At 34.6% G+C, this 16373-nt stretch overlaps 1 protein-coding gene across 36 annotated transcripts in view; it reads left to right on the forward strand.

Annotated features, from left to right (window-relative positions):
- The window catches only part of Phcl-1 (pH-sensitive chloride channel 1), a 73781-nt gene extending 59832 nt beyond the window's left edge, over positions 1–13949 (forward strand). The window contains exons 5-18 of one of the 36 annotated variants that reach the window (XR_007510799.2): positions 47–142; positions 967–1031; positions 1119–1271; positions 1396–1416; positions 1731–1881; positions 2028–2168; positions 2719–2793; positions 3379–3531; positions 3754–3906; positions 4294–4508; positions 5694–5744; positions 6485–6668; positions 7157–7264; positions 7613–7645. Coding sequence is in view for 34 of the 36 variants with exons in the window: in XM_021331370.3 (XP_021187045.2) it covers positions 47–142; positions 967–1031; positions 1119–1271; positions 1396–1416; positions 1731–1881; positions 2028–2168; positions 2719–2793; positions 3379–3531; positions 3754–3906; positions 4294–4508; positions 5694–5744; positions 6485–6544; positions 7157–7264; positions 7613–7759 (1589 nt within the window). In the remaining 2 variants the exon portion in view is untranslated. Of the gene's footprint in view, positions 1–46; positions 143–966; positions 1032–1118; positions 1272–1395; positions 1417–1730; positions 1882–2027; positions 2169–2718; positions 2794–3378; positions 3532–3753; positions 3907–4293; positions 4509–5693; positions 5745–6484; positions 6669–7156; positions 7265–7612 lie in introns of all 36 variants that reach the window. The other 35 variants (XM_049838924.2, XM_021331370.3, XR_007510800.2 and 32 more) reach the window with 35 other exon arrangements.
- The last annotated feature ends 2424 nt before the right edge of the window (positions 13950–16373 follow it).

The following is a 16373-nucleotide window of genomic DNA, read 5'->3' on the forward strand; positions in this document are numbered from 1 at the left end:
AAGTAGAAGGGTTAACTAGGTGATACAAAATTGGTGTAAATTGCAGATCCAGAATTCTGTTGTGGTCTAACTTCGCCCAACGACTCTCTGGCTCAAAATAATGTTGGGCTCTCGTCTCTGCGGCCTCGCTCGCACAATCGTGGTGCGTTGTGTTCCATGTTTATGAAAAGAGAAAACCTCCCACATGTATCTGGATCGTAGCAACTTTATGTCCTTGTAATTAATTCCTTGCACGCAACTTCAACTCTTCTTATACCTCACGCAACTGTAGTTACCTGGTCCTATGCTTTAGAATTTAATACCTATGTACCTATCAGTCACTTATTCTTTTCTTCCAGTATGCTATGAATGCACCTGATTACATTGATGTATTAGTTTAGATCACACCCACTTTTATATTAATGAATTTAATTTCAAATGTTTATTATTTTCTTACTCGTCGGTAAGCTACATTGTATACTTCTTTCTCTATCTCATAAATATAAAACACAGCGTTAAATAATTCAACCATGGAATATTTTACGAGTTTTCTTTTTACGCCATGCTTTTTGCCTCAAATGATTTTCTCTTTTCACAAACATCAAACACAAATTATGAAACCTTATCTGTCGTAAAATCATACTTCTTTTCCAATAGAAATCGGATCTGCCAACTTCTTATTTACAATTTTAGTTATTCTAGCAACATGTGTAGCATACGATTGATTTTCGCAATTTAATTTTATTATACCTACCTTCCAATCATTACTTCTACTACATTCCAACATGTTTTGTTAAAGCGGAGATCCACCAAAAATACTGTCAAGTTTAGACAGATGAAAAGAAAACTGTTAAATAGGTCAAAATAGATAGTGTCCTACAGAAATCCAGCACATTGTTAGCAAGCATGTACTTTAAGTGTATATCGTTGTTGTTTTATATTATTTAACTCTACTTATTTTTAAATATCATCAAATATTATTTTCAGGTGTCCTCACCGTAAATGTAAGCGTACTACTTCTTAGCTTAGCCTCTCCAGACGAATCTAGTCTTGTAAGTATACAATATCTAATTTATTCTCTCTACCTCTCTGTCTTTCCTTTGTAGTTTCAATTTTCTGTCTTAATCAATCGCTTCCAGAAATACGAAGTGGAATTCTTACTTCAGCAGCAGTGGTACGACCCTCGACTGCGCTATTCCAACCAGTCCCATTACGACTTCCTTAACGCCATCCATCATCACGAAGATATCTGGTTGCCGGATACTTATTTCATCATGCACGGTGACTTTAAGGTCCGTATCGAACTTAACTTGGATAAGATTCTTGTCTAATTAAATTATATGAAGATACAGTTTACAAAATTATATTTTCATCTAATTTTATACATAATTATTTCCACCATGCTTTCTTCTGAAGGAGTTTTCCCAGCACTCATGGGTATTTATAACTACATACAATGCTTCACGATCTAAAAGGACCATTATTTGTACATACAAATATTTTTATAGCTGACACTTCATGCTCGCCTCGATTTCTTTCTGGTTTTAAACATGCAATCTAGAGTTTTGTCCTTTTGGAGTTGATTTTTGTAGATTTCATCGTAACATTTGGTCCGGTGGTTTTGGTGATAAGTAATATTTGTGAACACCACGTAGGAGTATTTAGGATAGGAGCGTAATTTTATAGTGCAAATGCTTTATTTGGATTACTTCTTGAACCAGATTATATTCTTAACTGTGCTTATTTTTCAGGACCCGATAATACCGATGCATTTCGCTTTGCGAATATATCGCAATGGTACTATAAACTATTTGATGCGGCGGCATCTCATCCTGTCGTGTCAGGGACGGCTCAACATCTTTCCTTTTGATGACCCATTGTGTTCATTTGCCTTAGAAAGTAGTAAGTCAATTGGTCCTATTATGCATCTCTCCCTAACAAGTCAGAATTGATTGATTCATTCGTTGTTTGTTGAATTGTTTTATCAGCACTGTTCTCAGATGTAGAGAGGTATGTTGCATCTGTATGACAAATTTTGTATTTTCCAGTATCGTACGAGCAGTCAGCCATCACCTACGTGTGGAAGAACGACGAAGACACGCTGCGCAAGTCGCCGTCACTGACGACTCTCAATGCATACCTCATCCAGAATCAAACCATTCCCTGCCCTATCAAAGCCAGTTGGAGAGGTAAACTATAATATTAATCATATCTACATAACTATTACATACATATAACATACCAACATCGCTTCTAAAACGTTATATAATGATGATAATCCTCCAATTCATATATTTTTTTCGCCCTATACGGTAGCTTAGTAACCAAAATTAGATATTTTGTTGAAGCACATCTTATATTTTGCACAAGAGATGGTCAAAGGTTGCCTAATTATATTGAAATTCTGATTAACTCTTTTCAGCTTGGTCTTGATTTATGTAAAAGGTTAATTTTATAAATTTATTTTGTGTGTTATTACGAATATATATAGTAGTCGCTTGATAGTGTACGTTATGCGATCACACGTTGTCCAAAACATATTAGGTGTAACCCTAGCTAACCAGCATGTTCATCTAGGTTGTTCCTCCGATCATACAGTGTGATCACTAGTGTTGAATATTACTATGACTAGTAGTGTATAGTCATTAATAAAAATTTTGCTATTTCTGACATCTAAATGTACTCATTAGTTTGTTGAGAATGTAGAGTGTAAGAATTTGTTAACGTCTTTGCAAGCAGCTGAGGGTAATTCACTTTACGAGGAAGACGAAGAGATGACATGTAATCTTTGCCAGAGACGCTTTGAGGAGCAAGGTACTTAAGTTGCACCGGACGAGGCACCGTTCTGTCCGGTGTCGTCGTATTTCAAATATTTTATGCTTATGTGTGAGTAAATGCGTAATTGTGTTATAATAATAAAGTGTTGTACAATGTGTTGTAAAATCGACCATGATGATGGAAAGTCGAAGGTTTGCTCCTTACGATTCCTCTGTTATATATCACCAAGCATCCATGTTGTTTTAGTTAAGTGCTCATCAGTTTTTTCATTATTTTCATGCATGCACATATAAAATCCATATTTGACTGTGAGAGCATGAGTTTGAGATAGTACGCTGTATTGTTTTTGATGAACGTCATACATAATGCTACAATGTATGTTCATAAACATAATATGACACGACAACACAACACGCATTACTCATACATACAGAACTGTAGTTAGTATACTTAGATGATGTTTTGGCTGTTCATTTGTACTTTAATTTAAACAAGGCCTCTGAATTGAGTTACTTGGAATTTTGTATCCTGGATCCTTATTTTTATTTTGAAATTAAACGATTAACTAACAGTGCGCGTGCTACGATACTCCAATTGTACCTAATCATATTCACTCCACAGGTAACTACAGCTGTCTAAAGGTCGACTTAATATTTACTAGAGACCGAGCGTTCTACTTTACTACAGTATTTATCCCTGGAATAATTCTGGTGACCTCTTCCTTCATCACGTTTTGGCTGGAATGGAATGCAGTACCAGCCCGTTCTATGATAGGTAAAAATGTGGCTGGTAACCGGAATGCTCTCGGTCTTGCGTACTGCATCAATTTTACTCTTCGTAGATGTGGCTGCGGCTGTTGATATAACACGCTATTTGTTGCAGGTTTCGCTTATTATATGTAAATAATACTCATACTCAACGTTTCTAGCCAACGAATCATTCTCGCCTGCCAATTTTTCTTTTTATTTATTTTTAGATTATGCTTGACATTTTTAGGTAATTACAGCTGCCTCAAAGTGGATCTTATCTTCACGCGGGATAGATCATTTTACTTCACCACAGTTTTCATTCCGGGGATCATTTTGGTGACATCATCGTTTATTACTTTTTGGCTGGAATGGAATGCAGTGCCTGCTAGAGTAATGATAGGTTGGTTTCACTCTTTTATTTGCTCAATTCTAAATTAATTCAAAAAGTTAACCACGTTTATCTTCAATGTATGTCAAAAGCCTTTTATGGCTACTAAATTGAAAAAAAAAATACTTTCGTGAGTATTGGGGTAGGTTTTCAAAATTTTATGCAAAACAAGCCTTGCTTTCATTGATTGGCTATTCGTAAGTAGATATATGTAAATTAGTTTTGGGTAATCGCATGAAATTTCTATTTTGTGTAGAGCTTTACAGTTTACATTCTCAATGTTTTAGTAACAGTATCATCAACACGCTTATTTTTTCGACTAATACTTTTAACTATACTTAAGTTGAATGTAAATAGCAAAATTGATGAGATTCTTACATAACTTTGTTTTGTATGCAGGTGTAACAACGATGTTGAATTTTTTCACTACATCGAATGGATTCAGATCGACATTGCCAGTGGTGTCGAACCTGACAGCGATGAACGTGTGGGACGGCGTGTGCATGTGTTTTATCTATGCGTCCTTACTAGAGTTCGTGTGTGTCAACTACGTGGGTAGAAAACGACCCCTACACAACGTCGTGTACCGACCCGGTGAAAATCCAGTCACACAGGTGAATACTCCTCTTTATCTCTCTCAATTTCACCGTCTAGAGCGTCATTAGTGTTACTTTGTGTCTATCTCTTTACATCAACTGCAACATTAATGACGATCTATTGACAAAATTGAGATGTACGTGTATTTTTTCTGCAAGGTTTGCTACCTATGTGTTTCAAAGTAAATTTTGTAAAACGTGTTATCGATGTGGTTTTTCTTGATCATTGTCTACTTCCTTGTACAAAATTCAAAATTTTGTTAATAAGTGTCTATTGAAAGGCTTCGTGGGTATAGTGAAATACATTTTAATTACAATACAACATTTGTCCAAAGTTTCAGTATACCTACTTACATGTGGAATGCCCTGTACATACACTCAACACATATCTATGCTACTAAACGTTACCTCTCCTAACTGCCGTCCTTGTAGACAGCAAATTGGTATTAGATTCTTAAAATAAGCACTTTGATATTTTATGGTATTAGGGTATTTTGTTAGAAAACCCACAATCAATTCACGAAGGAATTTAAAAGTTCTACAAGTAGAGATACCGAACAGCTTCCTATTTTGATCCATGGTATAAATGAGATTTTAGAATAACAAATAACTTCCCTCGTGAATATTTTAACTTTTTTCTATCTTTACTCTTTGCAATGTTTTCTTTCAATCTTACAACAACAAGACATGGCATGATAAACGGAGTACGTAGGTACTTTATTCATACGTGTAACGGCAATGTCATGTTGTTTGTTTTCTTTCTATAGCATGCTTCACCTCTTTAACGTCTTTGCATGTATTTGGCTCATATGTATACTAAATTTAATGGGTAAGCAAGAATTCATCACAGTATCATTTGCAATCGTCACTTCACAAAAGACTACTTTGTGTGGCCATACATCATAACGTACCGTTCGTGTTTCTCAGTCATCATTACTTGCTTTTCATGATAAAATCCATAGCTCTGTATTAAAACTGTGTATCTGGCGTCTTTTAGAAAACATTGCAAAGGTACATATATATTGATTTCTACTCTGTGATTGATTTTCTATTTATAATTTGTCAAAGTGGGTACCGTATCTATTTCAAAGTGCATACTATCCATTATAAATGTGGCCACTACAACCTAGTCTATGTTCACGATTGCACATCGTTAGACCATCTGTCACGAGTGAACAAACTGTGTGTGTGATGTGTTCGCAGCGATTGCCTGCAGTCCTGAGCAGAATTGGCATTATACTGGCCAGCCCCTTGGTAAGAACATTCGCCGCATTCATTGGCACTATCCAGACACTGTTCGTATATTTCCCTCTTTTGGTCAAGAAAGGCTGATTGCGTAGAATATAGCTTTTTGAATATTGCTGTTTTAACCATGATCAAACAGGTAAGTTTAGTTCAAAATTGGCGAAAATCTGTCTTTCTTGAACATTTAATTACAATTGTTATCTCACGCAATATGCATTTTATGTTTATGTAAAATAATAAAAATAATATTTTAAGGAAATATACGTGGACCTTGTCGTCATGTTCAGTCACAAAACGGTTATCGAGAACGCATGCTGTAATACTACTTACAAGCTTCAGTAGATTTGACAAACATTTTTCTTACAATTTTATTTATTTTAATTCCTCTTCCAAAATTATTATATCTTCTTTTCCCTTTAAATCCTAGGATATTAATGCATGCACGTCTTCCTAAACCTTCCTCTTAACCCCATACAAATACTTTGACAATGTTGATACTTCAATTTTGATAAAACAAAATTAGTTTATCACTTAACCCTACTACACCAGGGTATTTTAACTTTACTTGTACTGATTCGACAATGTGAAATATGTTACTTTTGATAATAATCAATAGAACGCTTCTAGTTACTTCTTACACATTGATCAATACGCTTGTACAAACCTCAAAATTAGGTTCTGCAGCTTCGCGGTACGTTTGTACTATACAAAGTCATGCTTCGGCTAAACACTGGTATACATTTACGTAGGAGGCGATGGCTTTCCTCCAATGGGCCAGACAAGAGCCTCAAGTGGAGAGTAGCAGCGCTGTAAGTGACGTCACTGAGAATGACAATAGTTAGCCCCACATCACCAGCATCATTACTTCTGAGACTGATATCATGAAAACTAACGCATTATTTTCTTTAACGCTGCTTCGGAACGCTACAGCCTGTAAGTATACGATCATGTCAGCTTCAAACCCCAACTTAACTATCTGAACATATTCCTATGTAGAGGAGTATTCAAATGTCTCTTGAACACACATTTGAGTATTCAAAACTGCGTACAGTCATAGGTACATAACCTAGATTCCTAGGTTAGTTACATAACTAAGTATTCGTTCTAGTTATATACTTATTTTTAGTTAATCTGACACGTATTAATCCGATTGTGCTTTTTTACTTGGTGAAACTAAACAAATTATGAAATCATTTTTTAAGTAGTAATGGTAACCATTTCACTAACACGTACTCGTAGTGATTTAAATAATTAATTATTTAGTATTAATATAATAATAAAAATATAATTATATTTTATTTAATGTATTCAATTGGTAACACCTTTATTAAAAAAATAGATAGTACCTACTTAGTAAACATGTCTGTCTCAAGAACATTTGATCAAGTAAAATAAAAGGAATAAATCAACTGGTGTTGCAGGGTGATAAAAAGCGTGAGTCTACAGGAGGAGCGGACCTAGTGTCCTGTACAGCGTGCACGGGTCCCGGCGCCTGCACGCACACCGCCAACAATGGCGGCGTCTCGGAGGTAACTGTCTCTCCTCTCAACCGCTAACATAACTTTACAAATATTTTGCGTATGACCCTACATTACCATCTGATTTCATGAACTACATTATCGGTATTGCACTTCACTTGCGTGCATTCAACGATTTTCAGCTTCAACACCATAATGCGTCGAACAGGCTTATTTTATTTTCACGATATTGCGTAGATTCTTACATGGTAGCAACTTCAGATTTATTGTAAAAAATCTTCACCTGCCTTAGGATTGGATACGTAAACAACAGTGACACAGATTCACGGTTCCATAAGCCTGTTATACACCGTAGCGGCTTACAGTATCATCATTCATTTGCATAATAATTTCTTTCAGCCATGTTTCGTCCAGGTTCGCAAAAAAGAACCACCGCACCCGATCCGCGTGGCGAAGACGATCGACGTGATCGCACGGATCACGTTCCCCACTGCCTACGCCGTGTTTCTCATCTTCTTCTTCATTCACTATAAGGCGTTCTCTTAATGCTGCCTTCACTTACCGCTGTCGCTGGCCGCTTCGTGTGAACGGACATTTACTGTGTTTTTCTACTATTCTTTTACTGCGTCACAAATATGTATGAGATTACGCTACTCACTCTATTACAATACATATTTGATGATTGTCAACGGTCGATAAGAATTGTGATTATACCCGTTTATAGTGATCGTACTGTTAAGATAATTATAGTTTAAGAGACTTGAAGCAGAAAGCTAACGTCGCAGCTTTCCATAATTTAACGTCAATAAATTGAAAGATGTGTGCGATTTTTCTACAGGTTTTGAAATAGTTTTCTACATGTTCATAGACGGACGTTTATAATGTATATCTACGCGTAAGAAATACTTTCTTGTGAATACACGAAACTTATGATAGGATAAAGAGGGATCAAATTATGTAATTGTATGAACATTCTCGTATCAACGTGATCACATCGGATTTTGTATGAATTTAGAGAGATCGTCTAGATTGTCGAACGGCGGAGTTTATTATGCCGAGAGCTGCCTTCGATGCGGAGAAGTAAAGAAATCTATTTCAAACCTAAAGACAGATGTAGCGTATTTTATTGCTTTTAAGTTATATTACTAGTAAGATAGCAAAAGACATGATTACTTTTTATATTTATTATTAGATGATAATCACCATAGATTAGTTTGTCCAAACCAACACCTACATATGTTGTGATAATTATAATGATATTTGCTTTGTAATGGTGAGACGTAGGCTATCGCCGTATCATTTCAAATAAAATGATTAAGTTTCTAAATAATATAATTCGGAGTAATGTAAAAAATAGCTGTAGATGCATAGATGAAGCTCAAGTCATTATTATCTTTAAATTCTAATACATAATATTTAAATACCAAATGAGTTCACGCTATTCCAGAGACGTACGATGGAGTATACCGATTGTGTTGATATTGTACCATGAACATGCCTTCTACATGTCAAAGAGTTATTTTTGCCTGATATAATATTAGTGGTTAATACAGAAATTGATGAATATAATACTGGCTGTAAATAATATTGAAAATAAATTACACCTATCAATACGTAAGGTATACTAACCTAATGAATATTGTAACCGATACTCTTGTATAAGTATCGTGAATATTGTGCTGTGAGACCATACCGTCACCCACCGTCACCCTATTTGTTGCGTAAGTAGATAACTTCACCACGTTAAGATATTTGTAATATTATTATAATATTGTCCTCTATCATCACACCCTAGTTATACGTAGTGTCCACAAATGCTAGAAGCCGTTAATATTTAGGTAATTTATATTAACAAACTTTTGTCCAAACCGCAATGCGCTTTAGTTTCCATATGTCTGTAGGATGTGCGTTTGATTGATTCGAATACCTACCTGTATGTCGATGTCGACAAAAAAAATATTATGTACATTAATTCAATTACTTTTTGACATCACCGGAAAATGTCAATGTTAGGCAAAACACTCGCCGCCATTTAATGGGACATTAAAGCAAGTGGTCGATAGGCACACTTCTGCCTGTTCAAGTTTTACACACGGCGGCGGGACATACGTTTCAAAAACATAAAGTTATTCACTGAACACCATTGATATTATGCCTTTTGCTTGTTAAGAAGTGGACCAAAGAGTCAACTGTTTTGAAAATTAGATTTTATATCTAAATTATTATAAAACAATAAATTATAAGAAAAAGCGTTTTGGCTGTGCTTTGAAATCCAATTATATGAAAAACGTAGGGATGCCTGATTGAATTAATTAATTATAATGTTCTAATTTAATTCTGTTTAAATTCATTGTAACGGGTGGTCAAATGCTGAGTACCTGCAGAAATAAAAAACAACGCTTTTGGCTGTGCGTAAAATTGCATCGATAATTTTCTATTTGAATACGCGAGGTGTCCATAATTGTATATTAAAAATAAAAGCTTGGATGCCTTATGTACCTATAAGTACCAAAGTGTAAACTTAGACACATAAAACCTAATTTACGACTTAAGAAATACAGTCAACTTCTTGCAAGCACAGTTATCCTGCGTATATTCTACAAGTTTCACACTTACCTATCTAATGTAAAACGTTATCACCGCTTAACACAGCAACCTATGTTTTAATTTTTACACAATATTTTGCTACTGATCTCTTTGAGGATAATGCATAATATATCAATTATAGCTGTTTTCTTACGTTAAAAATAGGTACATTAAAATTCAATGAATGTTTAAATACAATGAGACCATTCCCTTAATATTTGGATAGATACAAAGTGATACTATTTTAAATTCGCTACGTTTTTATAGGTACTATTTAAAATGTAAGATAAAAGTTACATATCATTCGCTTTATAAGATTCAACCTTGTACCTATAATATTGTGCTATCCTGTTGATAAAATATTATATATTCTATGCTGCCTTTACATATATATACATGTATAAGTTATACATTTTATATGGGTAGGTATTGTTTATTTATATTGTTAAGCTCAGTTCCGTTTTGAAAATGTTCTGCCAATCTTTAGGTATAAATTGCTGATTATTTACGGATCTTGAACTACTTGGAACTGAACCACTTTTATATTTTGTATTTATGGTGCACTACTCGCTTCCCTCCATTAAACTATGCTTATGATCACAACCTTTGTATTCCCTACTTTGGTGCTTGTTTGTAAATTAAATCTTGTTAATTTTTATCACTTATTATTTGGGCTGAGTCCAAAATATGAACTGTTAATTTTATTTATCGAGTCTAAATTACTCCTTATTGTTCTACATTTAAGCTGTTGTTCTCTATAAATTTTATGTTAAGAGAGAGATGATTGCCAACAGGTGTATCTATTTGGAAAATCTCTTGTTCTAATGAGTTGTTATTGTTGTCTATGAATAATATAAAATGTTAATAAATTATTTCGATTTATATCTAGATTATGTTAAATAAAAATCGAGAGACATCTGGTATTGTTAAGTACTTTCTAAAATAAGTTTCTACACCTCCTGTTTAAATTAATAAAATATGGTAATAAGTATTTATGAACGTTTATTTTTCTATGATATATCTTGTTCACATTTTCTAGTCATTTTTGTCAGTGAAAACTGGACCTCACAACTAGAAAAATTATAACCTACAATGCTTCGCTGGAAATGAGAGATTAGGCTAATTAAGCCGCTTAATTATAGATATTAAATAAGCAACTTTAATTAATGTATAGGGACTTGTATGTACAATATAATATGCTGTACCATAAAAACAATAAGATGAGTAGATTCTTCAGAAAAGCTTATAAGAAGGTTGGTTGCCCATTTAAGATTTAAGTGCAAAAGCTACGTAGTTACCAAACCAGGTGAAAACGTTTCTAGGGGAGGTAAATTTTGAACCAAGCTACATTACTACACCAGCTACTGTGTTAAGGACGAAATACTCAATCACAAAAATTAAAGTTCAAGTTATTATCTTAAAAGTGTCTTAAACTGTCTAAGATAATAACTTGTTTTCGTGATTCAAGCAACTATGAATTATTAATTCAAGTAGGTACCCATACACGAAGGGAGAACCGATTGTAATGAGGGTTTTTGAATTTTTTTCTGCCACCGGGTGGCGCCACGTATGCGTCTGGTCCAAACAGCTGTCAAATAGTATGGAATTGTAGGTGCCGAACTTATTGTTTATTGAAATTCTGTTATATTGGAAGTGTTATTGATTTTATTATGGACTACGGTCAGAATAAGGTTTCCGAACTAAAAATTGAGGTAAGAGAGAGGGTGCAAAAGTCACTGGTACTAAGGAAAAGCTTGTTGAAAAATTTGTTAACACAATATGATTTAGTTTTTTTTATTTACTCAACCTCAATAGTAAAACAATAATGCAGTGCTTTAATTATAAAATAAAAAAAACACTAAAATCGTTCACTATTCGTAGTAAAGATAAGCACTTTGACAGTTACCTGGACCTGACGACTCGGTGCTGCCACCTCGTGGACGCCATTTTCGAAAACCCTCATTGGTGCGTAACACAGTGGCTGTATCAGGCTTAAAGCAATTTCCCATTATCCTGATTTCCTCAGTAGAATCGATGTTCACCATCGACAAAGTCCTTCGTTATGTTTTAAATAAAGTCGTTATTTTTCTTTGTATAAAACGGGTTAAATAAATATAAATTGAACAATACATTTTAATAATACAATTATAATTAGGTAATAACCTCCATATTTAAAACGTACAAATGATAAAAAATTAAGAGAATTTTGAATCATTAAAGTTAAGACACACTTACATGATTGCAAATAATTTAATGACTTAGAAAGTGTTCAAAATAATAATTTGCAAATTATAGAAGTACTAGCAAATATGGAAAACCCTAGCACATTCCGTTGCTGGTTTTTGCATCTTAATATATATATTTGTAGATATATTGTATAGCTTAATTTTAATTAGTATAGAGATTAAGAATTGATTGTCAACATTTGATGCATGAAAAGACACTAGTGAGATACCTAACAAATAACAATGAAACTCTTCTGTATTAAAAAATATTGTTATTCATTGTTTATAAATAATATTGTACCTAATCGTAATAATTGATTCTGTATTATTTCAAGCCGTGACGTATTAAACCTACCTACAATTAAATTAACTTTTGAAAAAAGCAACTGGCATTAGTTGCTTTGGATATAAGGATAACCTTTTGAAGTAGAAAAAGACCATCTATAAAAGAATGACAAATAGTATCAATTTAATTAGCCCAACATCATATTTTTTATAAGACAATTTCGCAATTGCACTAAAACGTACAAGCTTAGGTAGTGTTTAGACGCGACACTTAACGAGTGGTAGGTAGGCGAATACCCAAATGTTAATATTATATGAAAGTGACATAACATATGTATAATTGCATTGCAAATGCCTATATTTGCCTATAGGTAGGTGTTATTTTGCAGCTTGTATCATACCAATTTGAAATTACAATTTCCTGAATCATTTTGAGTTTCTGAAAGATCCTCTTGGTTCTTAGTTTATATAAGTAAATAGAACCTTCACTAGCAACCTAAATACCAGACTTTTCCACACCTTTGATTGATTACGATCCCGGGACCAAAATAATTTCTAAACTTCAATCCTTTTCTGATGATAATATGTTATCTTCGTCGGCCTTTTTTGAGATCGCGTTGGTTTAAATACCCGATGTTCGAATATTCAATCTATTAGGTAATTTTAATTTTAAAAAATGTAGCAGGAAAAGAACTGGTACCTGCAGAAAGAATTGGTTTCCTCTTTCTTGGAATAAGCACCTAAGCAGGTACCGACCATCAAACATAACTGTAGCGAATTAAAGCGACTCTACATAATTTGGCTTTAACTTAAAATTTGCAATAAACACGGTTTTTATCAATTCATTGTCCACGAAACCGTTTAGGCACCGTTTTATTTCTTAGCAGAATTCTACGTTAGTTTACTAATCGAATTTTATCAAAAATTTTGAATAGCAAGAAAGGATCATTGCTGCCTGGTTACCATTTTTGGTGGTTTTAGTGGGTTTAATGGTCAATAACCTTAGAATCTGAAATAAGAACGTTAAATATACTGCGTTAATTAAAGTTTTGACACGATACCAAACGATAAAACAAGTAACCCAATTTTGCTTGGAATAGTTGGTATTTAGTATCAAAGCAATCAGTTAGAGAAATTATATAAAATAGAAATTAACTAACATTATAGCATAATAAATTCGTTGTTTTTCTTATTTTCAATGCAATGTATCTACTTCAATAGATACTACTTACGTATAATTTTTATTGACAATGTTACAAATTCACAATAAAGTACCCATTATTTGTGCCTGCAATTAGATTGTTAATAAGGAGCTAAATACTATGTTTAGGCACTTGTACCTAGATACATTTAGAATATATTTGTACCTGCCACCTATACCCATGCCTCACAATTGTTTGTATTTAATTAAAGCCGACCTACTACTGTTTGGGTTATGGTATATAAGTCCTTAATTATTAGGTACAAACTGTTTTGTTACGCCACTAGATATTTGCTGAGTCAATAAACACCGTTTGCTTTTGTAAATACTATAATGTCAGCCCGCTGACCGCCCGTTCGTATTGTATTATGGCATTGTAAATAATTTTAATGTAAAATTTATGAATTACAATTTTCATCAAATAAAAACACAAATTCGATTTACCACTTTTATTTATTTTTTCAGCGATTCCCAAATAAAGTACCTACTTACTAAAACACTTCCGGACGAAGATTTACAGGTTTCAACAGTTATAGTTCGGCCGTTCAGAGAATGCGTTCCTGACACCTATCAGTTAGTCAGGACTAGTGATGGGCACAACATAACACTGAGTTCGTTACCGTTCCCCCAAAATAAACCGCCGCATTATTTTAAGATTATTTTCGTTTTAAATTGGCGGAATCATTTAAAATTTATATTTTAGTTATTTAAGTGGAAACCAAAAAAAGGTAATATTCATATAATAAAATCGTTTTATTTATTCTTTGTTACAAAGTTACAATCTGTATTTCTATGCAATAAAGTAAGTACATTGAATTGAATGTGCGTACAGAATGTTAATCAGACTCCGATTCGCTTGAGGAGGTGGTGTCTTCATCATCATCTTCGCCTACGTGTATATTACGTGTATATTAGGTATTATCAATAACAGAATCAATCCTGATATCTCGGTCAAAATCTTCCAAAATCAGGTTTTTAGAGCTCTACCTCACTGGGACGCCATGGCGACGTCGCCAGCGGCACAGGTCTGGCTACTTCTGGCATCCAAATGTCGCCAAGTCGAGTGGCCATGGCGTCTCGACAGTCAATTGTTTACGTCGTCGCTCAAGAAATTGCAAGCTGACTGGCGACCACATTGGCGACTGTGTGAGGGATGTGCGCTTTACCGTGTACATTATAGTGGCTACTGTGGCCACGTCGCCAAGTTGCCACGGTAGCCAGAAGCCACATAGGGAACTGTAGCTCGTGGCCACGCCTCCAATTTGGCGACGTTACCAAACCGTCGCCAAGTGAGTTAGGTTCCATACATTTCAATACTAACTGCTTGGATACGTAGCCGGCGACGTCGCCATTGGCGTCCTAATGAGGCAGGGCACTTAGTCTTAGCGCACGAAACGACAACAAATGACTAAGTATTTAGCGTCACAAAATGACGGCCCATGATGCCATTTGGGGTTACCATTTTCAACCTAAATATAAAAATGCTACTTTCTTTCGCGCGTTCAGTTTGATCATAGTTTTATTTTTATATTTCATAAAAGTTATCCTATAGTCCATTATTTTCAAATTCTTAAAAAGAAAAACAAAACGTATTATTTTATATTATAAGTATAACTGTATAAGAACCATCAACTAGAACAGATTACGATACTTGCCTGTTATTTTTAGCACAGCACTACAAATATAAAGCGCTGACATAACCTTGTAATAGCGCAGTATAGATTTAGAAAAATATTGTTTATCAAGTTATTTGACACTCAATTTGGCACAAAATTACAACATTCATTGATTATTATTGATATAATAATGTTGTTTTAATGCTCAACAATTGTTAAAACGATAAACAACCAGCAAAAATATTTTTATCGTACTGCAACGCCATTACAAAGTTACGTCGTCAGTTCAATCGCGATGTGTCAGAAACGCATTCTCTGAGCGGCCGAACTATAAGTGTAGGTACTATTTTCAGGACAAAAACTTATTGAACAGTAAGAAAGCCCTTTCCTAATATTATAAATTCTTTCTAACATATTCCAAAAAAATCATTTGACTAAATATTAGCTTATTTTAAAAATTAATGCTAAAACATTACAAAGAGGAATGCACTATATAGCTAATAAATATATATATAATATATTGGCTGATTTTTATCTTCTTCTCTTATATATATGTCGGCTCTTCGTTACCAACATCAGAAATCTCCATCGTTTACACTAGCTGCAGACGCTTAGTTTATAATGAATAATAATGCCAGCACTGTCTTGAGTACACTTTATAGTTAGAAATAACAATTATGGTGAAAAACAAACAATAAACTAAATTACGACGTCGAATTGAGACGATTCGCCTGGTGAGGGCGCGCGGGCCTTTTTCTTTCTGTCAAAGTTCCCGCGCTGCTCCCAACTTGACGCTCCGTCAGAGTGACACTTCCTCAGCTGTCACTCTAATCCGACGTATTCTCATATTCTCTACGGCGGCGCCGACTGACAATCGTCCGTCCTCGGACGTAGTAGTTTAATGGCGTCCTGGAAAGATCAAAACAGTACACGGGTAATGATCCGCTCGTCCACCCTGACGAACATAATGTCATAATGTCTACCATAATACAGAAGCAACATTTTGCCCACACAACAACTTTACACACGGCGACTTTACATACTACAACTTTACACACCATAACTTCATACACCGTAACATTACACACCACAACGTGGACCGGACGAGTGCGTCCCTTCGACCAGCCACCAAAGCGACATGGACCGGACAACACTGTCCCTTCGACCAGTTGTATAACACAAAACCACAAACATGGACCGGACGAGTGCGTCCCTTCGACCAGCCGCCAAAGCGACATGGACCGGAC

The sequence above is a fragment of the Helicoverpa armigera genome, chromosome 12, assembly GCF_030705265.1.
Source record: "Helicoverpa armigera isolate CAAS_96S chromosome 12, ASM3070526v1, whole genome shotgun sequence".
Classification (NCBI taxonomy): Eukaryota; Metazoa; Arthropoda; class Insecta; order Lepidoptera; family Noctuidae; genus Helicoverpa; species Helicoverpa armigera.